At 45.6% G+C, this 21,449-nt stretch overlaps 2 protein-coding genes and 1 long non-coding RNA gene across 9 annotated transcripts in view; 2 read left to right on the top strand and 1 right to left on the bottom strand.

Annotated features, from left to right (window-relative positions):
- The window catches only part of LOC107376225 (microtubule-associated serine/threonine-protein kinase 1), a 98,694-nt gene extending 84,884 nt beyond the window's left edge, over positions 1 to 13,810 (top strand). For 3 of the 5 annotated variants that reach the window (XM_070542875.1, XM_070542874.1, XM_070542873.1), the window contains 6 exons: positions 801 to 1,022; positions 1,101 to 1,330; positions 1,483 to 1,605; positions 8,639 to 8,784; positions 8,866 to 9,053; positions 9,279 to 13,810. In XM_070542875.1, coding sequence (XP_070398976.1) covers positions 801 to 1,022; positions 1,101 to 1,330; positions 1,483 to 1,605; positions 8,639 to 8,784; positions 8,866 to 9,053; positions 9,279 to 10,819 — 2,450 coding nt within the window. In that variant the 3' untranslated portion in view covers positions 10,820 to 13,810. The remainder of the gene's footprint in view (positions 1 to 800; positions 1,023 to 1,100; positions 1,331 to 1,482; positions 1,606 to 8,638; positions 8,785 to 8,865; positions 9,054 to 9,278) is intronic. The other 2 variants (XM_054750756.2, XM_054750755.2) reach the window with 1 other exon arrangement.
- Positions 13,811 to 14,592: 782 nt separating this feature from the next.
- LOC139062213 (uncharacterized) lies at positions 14,593 to 15,816 on the bottom strand. 2 transcript variants are annotated; one of them, XR_011515811.1, is made up of 2 exons: positions 15,600 to 15,816; positions 14,593 to 15,003 (listed from the first exon to the last, which is right to left on the bottom strand). It is a non-coding gene; the product is annotated as an uncharacterized lncRNA (long non-coding RNA). The 2 variants fall into 2 exon arrangements; XR_011515812.1 differs by having other exon boundaries at positions 14,593 to 14,982.
- Positions 15,817 to 16,625: 809 nt separating this feature from the next.
- LOC129157293 (gastrula zinc finger protein XlCGF57.1-like) overlaps positions 16,626 to 21,449 on the top strand; it is a 106,478-nt gene continuing 101,654 nt past the window's right edge. Inside the window, exons 1-2 of one of the 2 annotated variants that reach the window (XM_070542948.1) lie at positions 16,626 to 16,786; positions 17,900 to 18,180. The gene's annotated coding sequence lies outside the window, so the exon portion shown is untranslated. The remainder of the gene's footprint in view (positions 16,787 to 17,899; positions 18,181 to 21,449) is intronic. The other variant, XM_070542950.1, reaches the window with a different exon arrangement.

The following is a 21,449-nucleotide window of genomic DNA, read 5'->3' as shown; positions in this document are numbered from 1 at the left end:
GAGAAGAACCCTGTTGTGGAGGATGATCAGTTCTATTTCTGGTTCTGCTTTGCCGCATCTGGACCAGGAAGTTGAATCTGTTCAGGGTCCAATCTGAAGACTTTCAGATCTTCTGGAGCTAAATGTTCTGCTCAGAGTCAGAAAGCTTGGCCTTGGTCTCAGGTCATGAGTCCTCCAGCAGGATCAAGAGCCAAAAATCAGACAAAAACTCCAAGAATGGATCAGAACCAAACACTGGACTCGTCTGAAGTGGTCTCCTGTGAGTCCTGATCCTAATAGACTATATTTATGATGTTTGTCATCAGTTTCAAATTATTTCAGTGACATTTGTAGGTTTTCCTTTCTTTGACGGAGAAAGTTTTAAAGAGTTTAAGGGCTTGTTAAAGCGATCAAGACCAGCTGGAGTCAGTTCCGGGTGGCTTGGCCTTCTGAAAACAGCAGCGGTGTTCAGTGGTGAGGGATGCCGATGAAGGTGAGTAGTCAGATTCAGGCTGGAACTGAGGCAACAGATGGGTTCTGTGGTCAGACAGACCGAGGTCGGGCAACAGGCAGACAGACAGGCAGGCAGACAGACAGGCAGGCTCCGTGGTCAGACAGGCAGAGATCAGTAATAAACAGGTAGGCAGACAGGTTCAAACGCTCGAAGGACTGTGACAGGGCAGCAGACGATCTTGCACTGAGCAGCAGGAGCCAGGTGCTTAAATAGGAAGCAGCACAGGTGGAATTACTGCTGCTGCAGGGAGACAGGGAAACACAGAGATCAGGGCATGATCATGACCCATCCCTCCCCTTTGTTTCAGAGAAACTTCTGAGACCTGCTGATGCATCGTTGCCTCTGCCGGTCAGTGCGAGTCTGGGGCTGCCTGACCCCCAGGGGCCCCGCGGGGCCACCACAGACCTGGTGCTGCGGAGGGTTCGACACCAACAGCTCTCCGTTGACGGAGAAAAACGGAATTCACGACCTGGAACTAAAGTGACCAAATCCGCCTCGACCACTGCTCTGTCTGTCATCATCCCAGCAGGTCAGATCTACGTCACAGTAACATAAAAACGTTTTTAATCCCTGCAGCTTAACTTAAACTCCAACCCTGTCTCCTCAGTGGAGCAGCACGGAGTCTCCCCGCTGCCGAGTCCGATGTCTCCTCACTCCCTCTCCTCCAATCCCTCCTCTCGAGACTCCTCCCCCAGCCGAGACTTTTGCCCAACGGTGAATGTCCAGCATTCCCCAATCACTATTCATCGCTCGGGGAAGAAGTACGGCTTCACCCTGAGAGCGATCCGGGTCTACATAGGGGACAGCGATGTTTACAGCGTGCATCACATGGTCTGGGTGAGAAAGAGCACTGAACCTGAAAAGGTTGTCGCCTCCAACCTGATTATACGCTAGTGGGTCACGTAAAGAATTCTGTGGGACTGGTATTTAGCTGGATGTGTGTGTTATTTGCATCATCATTTATATTGAGTCATCTGTTCCTGTATCAGCACGTCGAGGATGGAGGCCCCGCCCATGATGCTGGCCTTAAAGCTGGTGACCTCATCACTCATGTAAATGGGGAGTCAGTCCACGGCCTGGTCCATACGGAGGTGGTGGAGCTCATCCTCAAGGTGGGAGACGCTAAAATGAATCTCTAGATGTAGAAACACAGTTTAAGCTACGAATGTTCCAATCAACAATGTTTCACAACCCTGTTACTAATCTGGGTCTAAAAAGGTCTTATTTTATTTATTTATTTATTTCTTACAACAGAAACTTGCAGACATCTAAACAACAGTCTTTGGTTGTGAACATTCATGATGGATTCCTGATCAGTGTTAGTTAAATGTTGTTGCTAACAACCAAACTCGTGTTACTCTAGCTGGGTAAGATCCAAGTTCCACCAATCTTTATAAGCAGCGTTTATAAATTCTGCTGAAAACTAACACTAGAATGTTCTGATCCGCTTTAACTCTGTCACTGCAGACCTACACATTCACAAAAGCAGCAGAGAGGTGAGAGTCAGTGAGCAATTTTCAGGTGTTTTAATAATAATAATAATAATAATACATTTTATTTCAAAGCGCCTTTCAGGACACCCAAGGTCACTTTACACAACACACGTAATAAAATACAATAAAACAATAATAAAACCCAAAGAAGAAAAAACAGAGAGAAACATTTCAATAAAATCAGAGGTTGTAGGCAGATTTAAACATGTGTGTTTTGAGTTTTGATTGGAAAAGGGTAAAACTGTCGATGTTCCTGATGTCTGGGGGAAGTGAGTTCCAGAGTCGAGGAGCAGAGCGGCTGAAAGCTCTGCTCCCCATGGTAGCGAGACGGGCAGAAGGAACCGCAAGATGGATGGAAGAAGAAGATCTGAGTGAACGGGACGGGGTGTGAATACTTATAAGGTCTGAGATATATGGAGGAGAGAGGTTGTGGATTGCTTTGAAGGTATGGAGGAGAATTTTGAAGATGGGCCTGAATTTAACTGGGAGCCAGTGGAGCTGCTGGAGAACCGGCGTGATGTGGTGAAAGGAAGGGGTTCTGGTGATAATACGGGCTGCTGAATTCTGGACCAGTTGCAGTTTATGAAGGAGTTTGTTGGGGAGACCATAAAGAAGTGAATTGCAATAGTCGAGACGGGAGGTGACGAGGCTGTGGACGAGAATGGCGGCAGTGTGAGGGGTCAGTGAGGGACGAAGACGGTTTATGGAACGTAGATGGAAGTATGCTGACCGAATTAAGTTATTAATGTGAGCCTGAAAAGAAAGGGAGCTGTCGAGAATGACACCCAGACTCTTGACATGAGGTGAGGGGGAGACTGTGGCACTGTCAATAGTTAAAGAAAAGCTGTCAGATGTTGAGAGGGTGGAGTTAGTGCCAACTAGAAGAAGTTCAGTTTTATTGCCGTTGAGTTTGAGGAAATTAGAGGTGAACCATGATTTGATTTCAGAGAGGCAGAGTGTAAGGGAGGATGGTGGGAGAGTTGAGTTGGGCTTACTGGAAATGTAGAGCTGGGTGTCATCTGCAAAGCAGTGAAACTGGATATTGAATTTGCGGAAGATTTTGCCGATAGGGAGGAGATATACTATGAAGAGGAGGGGCCCCAGGACAGAGCCCTGGGGCACACCTGACTTGACTGGGGAGGGTTCTGAGGTAAAGGATTTTAACTGGATGAACTGAGTGCGGCCAGTAATGTAAGATTGAAACCAGCGGAGGGGGGTGTGAGTGATGCCTAAGGAATAGAGTCTATTAAGGAGGATGGGATGAGAAATGGTGTCAAAGGCCGCACTCAGATCGAGGAGAATAAGAATAGAGATTAAACCAGAATCAGCAGCAATGAGTAGGTCGTTAGTGATCTTAATAAGTGCTGTTTCTGTGCTGTGGTGGGGACGGAAGCCAGACTGAAACTGTTCATAAAGGTTATTGCGGGTGAGATGTGAATGGAGCTGAGATGCAACAGTTTTCTCAAGGACTTTGGAAATGAAGGGAAGATGGGAAATGGGACGGAGGTTATTGAAATCATTGGGATCTAAACCAGGTTTTTTTAGAATAGGGCTGACTGAAGCGGATTTGAATAGGGATGGGACCGTACCAGAGGATAGTGAGGAATGAATAATGGCTGTTATAAAAGGGAGCAGAGAAGAAAGGCAGGATTTAACTAAAACAGTTGGAATAGGGTCCAGTTGACAGGTGGAAGGTTTGGATTTGGTGATGTAATCTAATATTTCTGAGGGATGGGGAAGTTCAAAGGAGGAGAACGGAATGGTGGGTTCAAATAAATCAGGAGAGGGAGGGGAGGAATGAGGTAAAGAGAGATGGATTCTATTGACCTTCTCATTAAAAAACTGAAGGAGAGAGTTACAGGTTTCTGAAGAGTAAAGATGGATGGGTAAGGAGTCGGGAGGCTGAAAAATGCTGTTCATGATGGAAAATAATGTTTTAGTGTTGCTGGAGTTGGACGAGATGAGACCGGAGTAATACTGAGATTTGGCATGGGAGATGGAGTCCTTGTAGAGAGAAATCTGAGCAGAATATAAGTCTTTATGGATGGTGAGACCGGTTTTCTTGTAGAGTCTTTCAAGCCTCCGGTTGGTAGCTTTCAAGGAGCGAAGGGCAGGGGTGAACCATGGAGCAGACCGAGTAAAATATACAGAGCGGGATTTGATGGGAGCAAATGAATTAAGGATAGAAACCAGACCGTTATTGTACTGAATGACAAGATCATCGGGAGTAGAGGACAAATTAGGGGTCAAGGTGGCAAAACTGGAGGACAGGGAGGCTAGATCAATGTCCTTAATATTACGAAAAGAAATGATACGTGGTGACTTGATGATGGAGAGACGGAGGGGAACAGAAAAGGAGATGAGGAAGTGGTCCGTGAAAGGGAGCGGGTCAGCTGTACAGTTGGAGGGGGTCAGGCCGGAGCAGCAGATTAAATCCAGGGTGTGACCTTTAATGTGAGTGGGAAAATTGGCATATTGATGAAAACTGAGGCTGTCCAAAGATGAGGAGAAGTCTTTGCTGAGGGGGAGGGCCATATTGTCCATATGAATATTAAAATCACCAAGTAAAATTACATTTGGGGAAAGGGCGGACAGATGGGATAAAAGAGCAGAGAGTTCATTTAAAAACTCAGGGCTGAACTTGGGGGGACGATAAACAGTGACAATTATTGTGGGGGTCGGGCCGGAGAGTTGACAGGCGAGGCATTCCAGAGTGGTGAGAGGAGGAAGGTTTACGGGAAGGACCTTCCAAGTCTCGCGATACAGTATCGCGAGACCACCGCCGCGGCCCGACCCACGGGGTTTGGAGAGGTAAACAAATCCGGGAGGAGTACAGTCATTGAGTTGTGAGAAATCGCTGGGTTGTTGCCATGTTTCGTTCAGACAAAGAAAGTCTAGCTTATGGTCACTGATGGTATCTTGGAGGAGATGTCCTTTACCAGAGAGGGAGCGAATGTTGAGAAGACCAAAATTAGCAGTGCGGAAGTCCCTGGCGACAGGAGCATTAGTCCGACTAGCCAGCCGGGCTAACACGCTGGAGTCGGCAGCTCGGCAGGTATTCCTGGGTAGCCGCCGGCTAGTCGTGGACCAGAAGGAGGGTATTCCTTTGGAGCCGTCGAGATGGAGGTTCCGCCGGGACCCCCGATGGATATACCGACGGCGAGGCTGGAAGGTGATGTCGGGGAAGAGGCACAGAGCTGGTGGTGGAGATCCGGAGTAGCGAAAGCGGAGGTTGAAGAGCTCCGCCGCCGAGTACTGGAGAAGGCCATCCACGGACAGAAGAATGAGCGACAGGATGATCCAGGCCAGTGCGAGGCACACAGAAATCCTGCTGGACCACATTATGGAGTGGAGCAGGGAGGTGGTGATGTGCAACCAGAACGCAAGCTGAGCAGGTAGGTGAAAATGAGTTTTCACCGACACAGGGATGTGACCAGGGTGAAAAAGAAGAAAAAAAAATACAAAAAGTTTGTTTGCCAGCGAGCAGCGGCAGCGAGACGCGCCAGCGTTCACTCAACCGGAACCGGTTTTGTCTTAAAGCAACATTTAATAAGCTTCCAGCTCCTCCGCCCTACTGGTTGGAAGTGGAATTTCAACTGTCGTAAACAGCTCTGCTGCAGCCTGCTGTAGCTAACGCTAGGGCTGAACCATTTTGGAAAATAATCTAATTGCGATTTTTTTCTTCAGTATTGGAATTGCGATTTACTTCACGATTATTTTCTCAAGGGACTTTTCTCATATTTTTCAACAAACGGAAGCAAAAAAAAGTCTATGTAACTTGTACTGAATATAAACAAGTTTATGTATCTACATATTTATCTACATATCATATCAACAAGTTTATTTGTCTACATAAACACTCACAAGTAAAGACAAAATTTTGTGTTTGGAGGTGCAATCCTTTGCAGCCAGGAGCACATCCCTTGAAGGAGCATAGGTATTAGCATCAACTGTGAATATTTATTAGCAGGAAACAAGTGTGCCCCGTTTGTTGAAGTCTTTTGTGTTTGGAGTTTTTGACGTCTTGTCCATGCAGAGCTTCCGTAGTTCAGTTACGTTCACAGCTGCGAGCCAAAACTTGGTGGAGTTAAAGAGCAAGTCAGCCCCTACCAGAGTATTACTTCACTCTTACTTTCTGTTTGAAAAATGCAACAAATGCTGTTGCCTAGCAGACTGAGAGGGCGGAACCACTAACAAATACACACACACACACAGGCTCACAACGACATTGTGACATCATATGGTACCAGCTAATGTTCTAGGGCACCTCTTAGCCAATAGTGATGGCAGATTTAAATTAAAATGCAGTGCAGTGTTTTTACCTGACAACGGCACAACACTGACAGTTTTAGACAGAAAATTAAAATGTTAACGAAAATGCACTAAAGTGCAAAACTATTGACTACACGTGTCTGCAGCACGATTAGACACACTTTTATATAGTTAATCAGAAGAAAAAAAGTTGATTTGGGAGGACTTGCTCTTTAAAGTCTCTTACAGTTTTCTAGCTTTACTAAAATACCTGTCTGTGCTTATTTGATTTATGGCAGTGTTTATATTTTATTAGACTCAAAAAGTAATCATTTGGCATGTTCCTAATTCGTAATTTGTACGAACGTAATCGGCGATATTAGCATTAACATCCCTATAGGTTTTTCTGTGTATATTAGCATTGTGCTAACCACTCGCTGCCAGTCAAATCGCAGCCTTTGCGGTTAGAAAATCTACTTTTGTCACATCGCAACGTAATTGCATTTGCAATTCATCGTTCAGGCCTAGCCAATGCTAAAAATGAGCTAACACTAACATGAGCTAACTAATACTAAAATAAACCACAAAGTAAAAAGTTCCACACTGTTGGACTAAAAACGTTCAGTAGCAACAAAGCCAGGTCACCATCAGTTCGTGATTTTGTAGCCTTTTAGCTCCCTCAAGCTAGCATAGGCCACGCCGATGTTCCCTCTGGTTTTAGCTCTTTGCTTCATCTCCAAAGACATTGCTCTCTTACTTTTACATCCAGGCTTCGCCGTGATGCCAACAAATTAGAAAAATAATTTTTCTTCTTCTTCTTGTACTTTTTGTTGACAAGTCGGCGAGTTAAAAAAGCTAGCTTCTAGCCTTTACATTAGCTAACATCTGTAAAACAGATAGTCCTCATGCTAGTGTTCGTACTGGAACCACAATATTAAGTTCAGTTTCTGGTCAGCAGAGGGCTCCAGAGTTCTGTTTATTGTGAAGTTATCCAACTTTATGGCTGAAGAACCCATGAAACCAGTTTGAAATAATATATTGAATTGTTAAAAACTCTTTGTGTTGCTTTTAATCAATCAACATAAGAGTTTAGCTCACTGAGCTATTATGATTGGTTGCTGGTCTCCTTGGGCACGCCTCCAGCTGCTGATGTTTACTCCTCTGGCCCAGAAGAGTTCCTAACCCGTCTCGTCTTCCTCCGCTTATCCGGGTCCGGGTCGCGGGGGCAGCATCCCAACTAGGGAGCTCCAGGCCGTCCTCTCCCCGGCCTTGTCCACCAGCTCCTCCGGCAGGACCCCAAGGCGTTCCCGGACCAGATTGGAGATGTAACCTCTCCAACGTGTCCTGGGTCGACCCGGGGGCCTTCTGCCGGCAGGACATGCCCGAAACACCTCCCCGGGGAGGCGTCCAGGAGGCATCCTGACCAGATGCCCAAACCACCTCAACTGGCTCCTTTCGATCCGGAGGAGCAGCGGTTCTACTCTGAGTCCCTCCCGAATGTCCGAGCTCCTCACCCTATCTCTAAGGCTGAGCCCGGCCACCCTACGGAGGAAACTCATTTCGGCCGCTTGTATCCGCGATCTCGTTCTTTCGGTCATTACCCAAAGCTCATGACCATAGGTGAGGATTGGGACGTAGATCGACCGGTAAATCGAGAGCCTGGCTTTCTGGCTCAGCTCCCTCTTCCCCACGACAGATCGGTTCAGCGTCTGCATCACTGCAGACGCTGAACCAATCCGCCTGTCGATCTCCCGATCCCTCCTACCCTCACTCGTGAACAAGACCCTGAGATACTTAAACTCCTCCACTTGAGGTAGGACCTCTCCTCCGACCCGGAGGTGGCAAGCCACCCTTTTCCGGTCGAGAACCATGGTCTCAGATTTGGAGGTGCTGATCCTCATCCCAGCCGCTTCACACTCGGCCGTGAACCTACCCAGCAAGAGCTGAAGGTCAGAGCTGGATGAAGCTAGGAGGACCACATCATCCGCAAAAAGCAGAGACGAGATTCTCCTGCCACCAAACTCGACACACTCCACACCACGGCTGCGTCTAGAAATTCTGTCCATAAAAGTGATGAACAGAACCGGTGACAAAGGGCAGCCCTGGCGGAGTCCAACCCTCACTGGGAATAGGTCCGACTTACTACCGGCTATGCGGACCAAACTCACGCTCCTCTGGTAAAGGGACTGAATGGCCCTTAACAGAAAGCCACCCACCCCATACTCCTGGAGCGCCCCCCACAGGGTGCCCCTGGGGACACGGTCATAAGCCTTCTCCAAATCCTAACCCATCGATGTAAAGTAGTAAAAAATTGGGTCAACGATAGAAATCAGGAGCTGATAGTCACCATAAAGATCTGATACCAGTCAAGAAAAGAACCTTTTTATTAAAACTGTCAAAGTGTCGCCCACAGAGTGGAAACAAAGTCACCGTCACAACTACTCCATTTGAGAACACTTCCATAAAAGTGGGTCCCGCACGCAAGTCCAGCTACAAATCCAAGATGGCGCGGCGCAGCAAGAGGACGGGAGTCAAGGACGGACAGGAGTGAGTTACAGCTGACAAGAATAATCCTTCCTTTGTTTAGACACCACTGCTTTTCTCATGTACATTTTTCTTTGCTTGCAGTAAGAAGCGCAGCTCCTTGTTCAGGAAAATCACAAAGCAGTCCAACTTTCTCCACACCAGCCGCAGCCTCTCCTCTCTGAATCGTTCCCTGTCCTCGGGAGACAGCCTCCCAGGATCCCCCACCCACAGCTTGTCCGCGCGCTCTCCCACGCAGAGCTACCGCTCCACACTGGAATCCTCTTACCTAGGTCAGGATGAAAATGAATCACGGGTGGGACTCCCAACTCAGTGAAATGCTGGCTTTGTAATAATGAATATGATAATTCATAATAATACTTTTATGCTAGCTAAGATGGATTAGCAATGGTGGCCATCTTGAATCACGGTCATTTAAATCTAATCAGTGGTTAACAGGACATTAGTCCACATAAGGCCAGCTGAAAACTGTAAAACATTTCCTCTGGTCTCCCCAGGCACATCCTCCCAGAGCAGCTCCCCAGCGTCCAGCACCCCCAACTCCCCCGCAACGTCTCACCACATGAGGCCCAGCTCCCTCCACGGTCTGTCCCCCAAACTGCACCGCCAATACCGCTCGGCACGCTGCAAATCTGCTGGCAACATCCCACTGTCGCCTCTGGCCCACACCCCGTCCCCAACCACCTCCTCCCCTCCACCTCTTGCTGGCCACACAGTGGGGAGCTCCAACACCACCCAAACGTTCCCCGCCAAGCTGCATTCCTCGCCTCCCGTCGCCCGCCCTCGACCCAAAAGCGCTGAGCCGCCAAGGTCCCCCCTGCTGCAGCGGGTTCAATCTGCAGAGAAACTGGGAGCGCCCATCCAGCCTTCCTCCTCTTCCTCGTCATCGTCACCTTCTCCTCTAACAGGGGGCGTGTCTTTACGTAAGCATAGCTTGGAGGTGAGCCACGGGGATTACAGGAGAGAGTCTTTCCACTGTGAACACAGCCTGCAGAGTCTGCTGGAGATAGAAGGGGAGAATGGACCTGCTCCACCATCTCCATCCACATCCTCTTCTCCGTCTCCTCCTTTGGGAGCAGACATAGGAGGCACCAATCAGGTGAGGAGGCTGGGGAGGCAGGAGTCGCCTCTCAGCAGAGATGCACTCGTAACGGCAAAAGAAAAAGATGTGTCAGCGTCGGACCTCTCTGAGAACACGGTTCCCCCTGCAGAGTCTAAAACCGGTGTCGTAGAAGTGAATAAACAATCGGCCGCTGCTGGTGCTAAAAGCGCAGGACGTTCAGCCGCGGCTGAGATGAAGTCTTGCACTTCACCGACAGAAAATACTTCCAGTGCTTCAGGTTCTGAGGCAGGAGTGTGCCAGAGAAAATCTAGTGAGAAAAGCTCTGCTCCGTTCACACTAAAGGGTCTGCAGCAGAGTGCTCCGACTGACTCTGGACCTGCAGCTAAAGCTCGGGAGATGGCAGAGGACAAGGAGAAAGGTCCTGCAGGCGTGAACAAGGCCGGCACGCGGAAGGCATCAGCAGCAGATCAGTCCAAACCCTGCAAAGGCTCTGATGCTGGAGAGAGAGTGACTGAAAAAACGTCAAATTCAACAAAAACCAAAGGACCCGCGCCCCCAACCCCAGCCCAGCTCCAAACAGCCAGACACAGAGCAGAGAGACCCACACCCAGCACCCGAAACGCCAGAGAGGAGAAGGCTCACCTGGAGGTCCTGGACGAGAACCCCACGTCCCCCTCCTCAGCCTCACTCCCCTTCAGCAAGTCCCAGTCCGTCTCCCCCGGTGATAAAACCAGCTTCGTCACTCAGCTGACGAGCGTGGCCAAAACTGTCCTCGGGCCGATGAAGGGAGCCTCGCAGGAGGGGAGCAAGGTGAAGGACGCCTCAAAGACAGTGGAGGAGAAGAAGGGAGGCTCAGGAGGGAAGACAGACGCATCAACCGGGGGGGGAGTGCGACGTGGAGGTCAAGGCGCTGCTTCAGCCAGCGCTGGCACCGCACACTCAGATAAAAGTTGGAGCTCCAAGCATCACTCGTGATAAAAACATCGGTAGCATCTCGTGACTTCATAGGGACTCAGAATACATGTAGACTAAATACGTCGTCATGGAGACGAGTGCTCTGTGTTCATCACATGTGTATAATGTACATACAAATGCATAAATCCTAATGCATGTCTGACAATAAAAATACTAAATATTTTAAAAATAGTTAAGAAATACCTTGAGAACACTGTGAACAACTTCTGAACGCAGCACAAGAACAAGTGGAATTCTGCTAAACGATAAATGACCCGCACTTGTACAGCGCCTCTCAGCGGAAGGACTCCAAAGCGCTTTAGACTACAGTGTATCGTTCATCCATTCACACACACATCACACACTGGTGGGGATGAACTACGATGTAGCCACAGCTGCCCTGGGGCGCACTGACAGAGGCGCCACCGGTCCCTCCGAGCACCACCAGCAGGCAAGGTGGGTTAAGTGTCTTGCCCAAGGACACAAAAGCAGAGTTCTCTATCCGGAGCCGGGATCGAACCTGCAACCTTCCGATTACTGGACAACCCGATCAACCTGTTGAGCTACTGCTGCCCCTGGGCATTAACGATCCATTAGTGCACACGCACACGTTATGCTTACTGTCATTAAGCGCCTCAAGATAAAAATCATGAGGAGCTTCACAAAAACAAAAAATTTTGAATTTAAAAACGATTTTTAAAAATGGTTGAAAGTGTTTAATGACAAAGAAAATTAAAATTGTGATTAAAAAATGTAAGGAAAGGGAGTGAGAAAAGGACCAGGAACGAGTTTATTTACTCATTTAGCAAAGTGATCCAAGTCAACCTGGACCTGTGCGAAAACGTGACCGACCTCCAGACGTTTGACTAGAAACAACTCTGAGTCTGCAGCTGGTAGCACTGGTGTGTCACTACGAGAAGGTTGCAGGTTTAAATCCCAGCTGTGGTGTTTCTGCGTGGAGTTAGCATGTTCTTCCCATGCAGGTGTGGGTTTTCTCCTGGCCCTCTGGTTTCTTCCCACAGAACAAACTCTGCATGCCAGGTTGGTTGGCACCCCCAGTTGTCCCTAGGTGAGTGTGTGTGTGTGTGTGACTGGTTGACTGTCTCTGAGTGTCCCTGTGAGGGACTGGAGACCTGTCCAGGGTGTCCCCCACCTCTCACCTGAGGACTACAGGAGTTAGACACCAGGTCCATTTGACCCTACTGGAGGGCCTGTTTAAGGACAAAGGTCATTCATGGTTACAGCAGGTGGTCCAGGTCTTGAAGCTCCAGACCATCACACTACCACCACCATGTCCGACTGTTGTCTCCAGATTGAGTGGGGTACACTCCTATCAGAATGTTCTCAGATAATTTACCCAGAAGTCTTTGTGGTCCCTTTTGCCCCTGGCTCCTTCTTGGCTGTTGAACAATGACATCATGCCTTAACCATGTGACTCCTGCAGAGCTGGAGATGTTCTGGGTTATTCCGTTCTTCAGGGTGGGACATGATGTGTTGCTTTTTGAGATCTTTTAGCCTACCTCACGACGTCAGACGGGTTCTACTGAAGTGATTCCTGATTCTGCAGCTCTGGTAGTGACCGGATCTGGGCGTGGCTAACGGGACGGCTTTAGAGACTTTTCTGCTGTTTTCCCTCAACGACTGAAATCATCATTGGCTTTATTTGTTTACTCAGATTGAGATTTCTTTGCTGTTTGAAAACATTTAGGTGTGAAATAATGCAAAAACAAGAAATCGGCATCAGGGCAGGCTTTGTTTACTTCAAGAGGACAAACAGATTTTGATGCAGTGAAGAATATAAAAATGAAACTGGACCAATAAACCAACATTTTTGCAGAACTGTAGTAAATTAGATTTTCGTTTGTTTGTTTGTTTGTTTGTTTGTGTCAGATCTGTTTAAGGGCTTTTAGAGGGCTTGAAAGGGAAGATTCAACTAATTTGGACAGGGACACTATGCAATGTGCTGCCAATGTCGCTGTTTTATTTGGTGTCATTATTACGTTTACATTGTGATCTAGACGAGAAAAGGAAAACAATGGCTCCGTGTCTGCTGGTCGTAGTCAAACGTGCAGTTGTGTGTCGGTATATAAATGTGTGGTGATGAGGCGAAGTGGCTGAAGATCTCATTCGTTCACCTTTTCTAATTCCACTGAGGTTTGTTGTAGATTAGATGTGTTCTCGTTTGGGAATCCTGTCAAGTTAATTTTGTATTTAAATATTGGAACAATATGCAATCCATCAGTGCCCGGCTGTCGGTGAAATCTATAATAGGCCAAGTGTTGTAGATGTGTGGAGAGTGTCTTAGTGGTGTGGTCTTATTTGTTGTTGGGGTGTGTAGTTTTGAAGCATCAAGCAGCAGACCTGTCTTAGTCTGCCACCTTGTGGACAACATCATACATGACACCGTGAGTTTTAGGGTCTGAAGAAACATTCACGTGCAGTTTACCTTCTTTCTAGAAATCTTTCCAGTAAATAGTTTATAATAATGACGCAGAATTTGTCCAAAACTGACTCATTTGTACCATTTTTTGTTAAAGAGATTTCATTTATCCCTTATTTAGATGTTTTAAGTAGGCGTGGACCCAACAGTCCCAAATGAAACTGCAGTGTTTCTGTGTGTAATGTGACAAATTTGCACTTTATGTGGTGTCAGATATTTGTATTTATTTCTATCTGTGTCTTTTTTATGTTTTTATAAATATTTAAGCTATTTATTGAAAATGTTAACATGTATTTATTAATTGTCGACAGTACTGGTGACAAATTTAGGATCATCATTGAAATAATAATCAGAATTTTTTTTTTTTTTGCATATCAGACAACCTGCATGGCTGACTTTGATCTGACCTCTCATTCGCTGAAGTTGTAGGATAAAAGTGATGTCACGTCTGTGTTTGTCCAAGTGTTTGACTCTTTTTATAACATCGCTACATAATCATCAGCCACCGTTGTGAATAATGTGGGTCAAAGAGGCCAGTAGAGAAGAAAAGGAATAAAATGCTCTAAAAATCATGTTCCGCTCTTGTCTTTAATGATAATATGGAAAGCGCACTCCCTTAACGTTTTATCGATGAAGAATGTGTTTTCTTAACAGATTCATCCGTGAACAAATCTGCAAAGATTCTAAAATATGGGGGATTTACATTTACTGTGGTTTCCACCTATAAATATGCAAAACCCAAACAACGATGTTGTAGCATTAAGAAAGGCACGTAGAGCCAAAGGTCATCAGGCATTACGTTGTCCAGTCTCTGTCATTCGACCAAGAACCTGTGTAGTCATGCATTTGTATGACGTTCTCCACCACTCTGTCCTTGTCCTGTTCTTTCACTGATTTCCCTCTTTCCTATTCTCTCTCTCTCTCTCTCTCTCTCTCTCTCTCTCTCTCTCTCTCTCTCTCTCTCTCTCTCTCTCTCTCTCTCTCTCTCTCTCTCTCTCTCTCTCTCTCTCTCTCTCTCTCTCTCTCTCTCTCTCTCTCTCTCTCTCTCTCTCTCTCTCTCTCTCTCTCTCTCTCTCTCTCTCTCTCTCTCTCTCTCTCTCTCTCTCTCTCTCTCTCTCTCTACATTTTTTCATCACAATTGTATGGAAGCCCATTCCCGCCACTCAGATAAAATAAAAAAAAATTATTATCTCATAATTATGGCTTAGCTATCTCATTATTATGACTTAGTATCTAATGAGATACTATCTCATTATTATGAGATAGTATCTCATACTTGTGAACAAGTAGTCAGACTGATGACAAATGTTGGGGTCTTGCTTTGGAGCCTACAGCCATCAAGGAGTACTGCAAGGTGTGTGTGTGTGTGTGTGTGTGTGTGTGTGTGTGTGTGTGTGTGTGTGTGTGTGTGTGTGTGTGTGTGTGTGTGTGTGTGTGTGTGTGCGTGCAGTACAGAAAGAAAAACATACCTTGTTCATTCTACCGGTCTCCTCTCTCTTGGTCTGGCTGATATGATGACCATGTCATTAACTGGACCTGGTTTAATACCTTGTTTCCAAATAAAAACAAGTTTAAAGGCTATAACAGAAATATGTATACACATAATAATAGTATCATTAAAAGATTGTAACCTTGGTCCCCGTTTTGTGCCACTGTTGTTCAGTTTCTGTGCAGCTCAACACTGGGGGGGGGGGGGGCGATGTAAGTTTCAGCTGGGAGAAATGTGCTGTCTGGTAGAGTTGAGCTGCCACATGACATCACAAGGCTGCACATTGATGATTAACTTCACTTAACTCATTTTAAAATAGAAGAGTAGAACAAGTAATGGAAACAAATAAAATAACTGTAAACAACGTTGTGCTTCTGCGAGTCATCTAATGTTTGACTTTCTGTGACATGCTATGTATACAAACTTTACTTACTACATTCTTTCTGGGACACATTGTATCTCTGATACCACATGACACACGTAGTTCAGGCATGTCATTAACCTGTTATCAAACTAAAAGCAATGATATGACTCGCAAAAATGTGACGTTTAAAAACATGAACAGTCTTCTTTTGAACCTGAATCAATCCTGCACTGAACCTGCAGGGTAACGTTTCCCTACACTCAGACAGTGGGGCTTCTGGTTTTTCCTCAATGACCTGAAACACTCGGACCTAACCGTGACCTCTCCTGACTGCATGATTAAAACTGAGAATAACATATAAACTGTTTTTTTTTTCATTTCATACACGAAAAACACGCACGACCTTACTTATCGCTCCAATAACGTTTCCTTGTTGTGTTAACTTAGGCTAGTGGAGAGCTAGCATGTAGCATCTTTAGTAACTCAGAGCAGAAGTTTGTTAGCTTACCTTCATGGCTGTGTATGTAGCCGGGCACATACAATACAAGCTTTGTCCATACTAGATTTTGACATTTCGGACGAGGCAAGAAAGATTCGGTGTACATAACCATTATTCTTGGGAGGTCTAGCAGCAAACTCGTACAAATAGCCATTCTGACCACTCAGCGCGAACGAAGTTGTGTGCTGCAGGTTGAAAAATACGGAAGTGCAAAAACGGAAGTCCATGGAGGCCAGCAGAATTTATCTCATAATTATGAGATAGTATCTCATAAGTCATAATACTAAGTCATAATAATGAGATACTAAGTCATAATAATGAGATAGCTAAGTCATAATTATGAGATACTAAGTCATAATTATGAGATACTATCTCATAATAATGAGATAGCTAAGTCATAATTATGAGATACTAAGTCATAATAATGAGATAGCTAAGTCATAATTATGAGATACTAAGTCATAATTATGAGATACTATCTCATAATAATGAGATAGTATCTCATAATAATGAGATGCTATCAAATTATTATGAGATACTAAGTCATAATAATGAGATACTATCTCATAATAATGAGATAGCTAAGTCATAATTATGAGATACTAAGTCATAATAATGAGATACTATCTCATAAGAATGAGATGGCAAAGTCATAATTATGAGATACTAAATCATAATAATGAGATACTATCTCATAATGAGATAGCTAAGTCATAATTATGAGATAATATTTTTTTTATTTTATCTGAGTGGCGGGAATGGGCTTCCATAAAAAATACCACACTAATTAAAAAAATTAAAGTGATGTGAAAAGTGTGAAGAATCAGTCATTCTTTGATGAAGATTATTGAAAATTATAGTTTAAATGATTGTTGACTGTGTCATGTTTAGTACAACGACGTTCAAAAAATATTGTAATAAACAGTAAATATTTATGAATCAGAAATATAGAAATTACGATAGTTTACCTAGAATTATATATTGTTTCATGAACAGTTTGAATAAAGATTTTTCCAAAACGGTAGCTCGACATTAGCGCCCCCTTCAGTTCCGGAAAGCAATGGCACCGTTTCCATATATGGTATTGTTGTGCCCACTCCGCGCCCCGTGCTACAACTAAGCTAAGCTGTAGCCAACTGTAGTTGCCGAGACACGACCTAGAAGCTGTGCTGTTCTGAGATAACTCGGTGGACTTGGTGAGTTTTGGTAGTCAGTAGTCGGTAGTACAGTCAGTAACGTAGTTGGATCTGGAACATTTACCGTCTTTAGTGAGTGGAGCAGTTCACTTGGTGAGTGGACACCGTTTCTTTGTGAGGGAAAGCACGCTAGCGGCCTAATGGAGTTAGCATTATGCTATCGCTAAATCGCGAGTGGGGTTTTCCCTGTTTAAAATCAACAAACTATTTTATTACCGTTAAATAGTTTTAATAAAGAGATCCATAGAACAGGCGCACACACACAACGGCAGCTCCTTGCTGCAGACAGAAGTTTACTCAACAGCATTCAGCATGAAAATGAACCAAGTAGCAAGTATTAAATAGACAAAACAGGCTAAAAGAAATGCCAGCTGATGTTTCAGAGCATTCGTTAAGCAGATGTTTTTCAGGGATGCATATTTACATGTAAATAAAAATAAATACAACTTTAGAAAGACACATTCTACTGAGTAAATGTATAATATAATGACTTAGTAATCAATAATAATACTGAAAACACAATAGCATTCTGCTAAAACACACCTAAAGTTCATTTAGCTGGGATTCCTGTGTTTTCATGTACATTACACGTCTGTGGAGCTGCCTCTTGGCCAGGACTCCCTTGAAAGTAAGGTTTGTGATCTCAATGGGACCTTCCTGGTTAAATAAAGAATAAATAAATAAATAAACTCACTACTTCTTCATGTAAACTCTAAACGAAACCCTTTAGTGCTCTTGGCTCAGCTGGAGACGAGGAACCCTCAGGTTGTGTTGTTCTTTACCTTTTCAGCTTCCAGCCCTCTGCTGATATCACACCTTGCTTTCCTTGTTGGCTCCATGAGATGCTGCCATGCTGGATTTGACTTTTAGTGAGCCACCAGACAGAACTAAACAGGAGAAACCGTTGTTAGTATTTTTGTAGAGCATCCATCTTCTATTTAGTCTGTAGCTGGAAGAACAGAAGAGAACTCTGTGAACTCTGGTGACCAAAGGTCCTCTTTTCCAGACTGGATCTGTCCTCAGCTGATCAGAACCAAAGCGTTGGATCTTTAATCTCCTGCGTTGTTCTGAAGCAGCATCTTAATCAGCTCTCCTGCTTTGTTTCTATTGCAGCTGTTAGCTAAACACGGCTAAAGAAAACCTGCTACCACTTCAGGATCATCCATCAGCTGGGACTGATTCATCGTGTGTTCTTCACCACCTGGACCCGGACAGCATGGACACAGGTAGGGCTGCCACCTTTCAGATATGTAAATAAGTAAATGAGTTGGAGAAGTGGTTTTTCTCTTAGACAGCTGTGTTATTCACACAGGTGTGAAACATCTGTAAACGCCAGATCTGGTGCAGGAAAATGGCTGAACAGGGAGTGGGGACACACTTTGCCTTCTGCGGTTGTAAGTGATAATAATAATAATAATAATAATAATACATTAAACTTGTCTAGGGCTTTTTAGGTCAGTCAGGCTTCACAAAAAATGCAATAAACACAAAATAAAACAACATAGCCCTTTTCAGGCAGACATTCTGGAACATTTGTGGACAATTCAATCCGGTTTTTAACCGGAACTGTGTTTTCAGACACACCGCTTTTGTACCGGAACTTGTCCTTTCGGCTGCGTTCACACAGCAGGGAAAAGTTCCAGATGTCTGATGGCGGCGGGGTGGTGGTGGGGGGAGAGAGAATCGGACTCATGTTAAGAAGAAGAAAAAGAAAATATAATTTCTATAGCGCCTCTCAAGATAAAAAGCGCTTAAGCATAATTCTGCGCACACGAAGACGCATAAGAGACCTGGATGATGAAGCTCAATGGTTTAAGGAATCACTGAAGCGGTGTGAAGCGCTCCGTCGCGCGTCTAAGCGGTACCGTAGGAGGCGAGCTGCCGTGGTTCGCCGCATGCTACAGCAGCGAGCTATCTAGGTGCGCACAGCGTCCCCCGGTCCCCTCCTCCTCCCCCTCCCCCTTGTCCGGAACTTTACCTCACCAGTCTGAAGCAGCCACCCTGTCCGTAACAAGTCCAGACCTGTTACTAGGGGCTTCGTCCGGATAAATTCCGGAACACGTTATCCGGATGTTTGTATTCAGACAGAAAGGTCTTACGGACAGAGTCCGGAACATTTCCGTTTTTCATGGCCTGTCTGAAGGGGGCTCATGAAACATAGTAAACAGACTGGGGGATGCTGGGTTGATCTTAAGAGAAGGCCAATTTAAAGAAGTGGGTTTTAAGCAGTGACTTAAAAGTAGAAAGAGAGACGGCGTTCCTGATGTTTAGTGGGAGAGAGTTCCAAAGTGTGGGGGCAGCGGCTGCAAAGGCTCGATCCCCCATGGTGCCATGTTTTGTTCTGAAAGGGGAAAGGAGGTTGGAGTCAGCAGAACGGAGGTGCCGGGAAGGAGAATGGCGATGGACTGATTATCTTTTTGATTTAAAAGTTGTGAAACTATTCAGTATATCCGTGCTGCAATAAATGGTCTGCAGCGCTAAAGACAAAAACAAAATGCTTACTACAGCCTCCACATGTGACTCCAGAGAGCAGTCGCTAAAGCCGGGCGTACACTGTGCGACCTTTTCACTTTTTTGAGCCGATTTTCCAGTCGTGCGAGAATCCACGACATCGGTGCGAGTTTTCCACCGAGCGGTCGTGTAGTGTACAGGGGGTTACGAGAGGCGATTAACACCACTTGACCAGCTGCCAATCAGCAGTCGTGAGGTCACACGGACTTCTGGAGTGTTTAATATTTTGCTCGTCCCTCGTGAGGGTATCGCACTGTTGAAGCGGCGCTGCGAGCGGCTGCGACCCAAAAAGTATCAGAACCGCTCACGGTGCATGCGCAATCCTGCATCAACGCCGCTCCCCGCTATTTCCCTAATAACACACGCTGGTCGTTTTTCTTTCTACACGTTTTTTTTTACTCACAAAGATTGTCAAGAAAGTGTGTTTGTCGTGTTCATGTCAAACGAAACTGATCACAAAACACAGATTTACTTTCTTTATTTCGTTTTCCTCATCCAACCCCCATAAATCGCTGTGTGTCCTCCTGCAGCACTCCCGAAGGACAACAGGCAAAACAAGACAAAAAAGTCTAACATGTTGAGTAAAAACTGCTATTTTTAACATATTTTTAGGGCCGACGTGTTGCTACCAGACGTACAGTGTGAGCACCTGGCTCGTGAGATCTGCCCTGCGAGGAAGTCGTACAGTTTGAGCTGAAGCTGAACGCTGCGAGTGAAAAAGTCGCACCGTGTCCGCCCGGCTTAAGTCAGCATGCAGCTCAGTGAATTTAATGTCCTAGTTGAGTGGGTGGTGGTCTTATGGAAACATGAGAGCAAGTCAAACTGCAGCTTTAAGAGCACTCTGAGCAACAGTTGTTTTTCTACACATCTGTTTTTGATTCACTGTTTAGCAGTTGTCTGACTTTTCTATATAGTTTCTAAAGTAAAGCTGTCGTTTACAACTTTTTCTTGTTTTCTATTTTCATATTCAGGCTAGTTTACACACAGAACTCCAGTTATTGCTTGTTTTGTCCAATCTGGGCTGCAGCCGAATCACACTATGAGATTTTGATCTTTTTCTGCAGCGGTTTTAGCGCTTTTTGTTGCACCGCTGCTGGTACAGCGCCCTGTAGTGGCGCAACGCTGCAACTGCAGTTACAGTAACATCCATATAGCTGGGGGCAGAGTGAAATCAGGCTGGGGCGGCACAAAAATAGCTGGAGGCGGCCGCCACGCAAATTTGAATACAGGAAAACCCTGTATATGTGCCCCTTTTTTAACTTTGAGCACCCGCCCCTTCAAAGGTCTCTGCACGGCCCTGCTCTATCTGCTTCCTTTACAGCACCTGCTGAGCTCATTTAAAGGAGTCTCCTAGCGTCTTCACACGGATGACATCCAACTGTACATCTCCTTTAAGCCCCATGAGATGTCTACGCTGCAGCTGTTACTCTCCTGCTTAGACTCCATTAAAACCTGGATGGTGGCAGCTTTCTACAGCTGAATGAAGATAAGTCTTAGGCCCTGTCCACACGTAGCCGGGGATCTGCCAAAACGTAGATATTTTTCTACGTTTTGGCCTGTCATCCACACGAAAACGGAGTTTTTTAAAAACTCCGGCCAAAGTGAAGATCTGCGTTTTCTCCGTTTTGGGTGTCTGCATGTGGACGGACAAAACCGGAGTTTTAAGGTCCGCAACGTCACTTTCCGCGACAAAAAATGCTGACATCACGTGTGGGACCTGTGTTTACACTAGCCGGCATCATGGAAGCCCGCAGATCTGCGCTCTGTCACTACCCGATCCATCAATTGCCCAAGCGCTTTCTGCTTGTTTGTTTTTGCAAGCGGAATTACTGCTCCTTGTGGAAGACCACAGACGAAGGACGAGGTTAAGAACGGGGGAAGTACTGCCGCCTACAGGTCTGGCATGTCCTTAACAACGTATTTATCCGGGTACGTGTGGACAGTTTTTTTTTTTAAACGAGGTGGTGTGGATGCAAGTTTTTGGAGGGGCGGATATTCGTTTTTAAAAAACCCCGGCTACGTGTGGACTAGGCCTAAGATCCTCATCTGTGCCCCAGAGAAGCTGGTTCCCAAAGTCAGAGACTCTCTTGGTCAGCTTGCTTCCCACACCAAACCCTCTGTCAGGAATCTTGGCGTGACCTTTGACCCAGCT

Source organism: Nothobranchius furzeri, chromosome 12, assembly GCF_043380555.1.
Source record: "Nothobranchius furzeri strain GRZ-AD chromosome 12, NfurGRZ-RIMD1, whole genome shotgun sequence".
In the NCBI taxonomy this organism is placed as follows: domain Eukaryota; kingdom Metazoa; phylum Chordata; class Actinopteri; order Cyprinodontiformes; family Nothobranchiidae; genus Nothobranchius; species Nothobranchius furzeri.
This window is presented reverse-complemented; position numbering and strand designations above follow the sequence as displayed.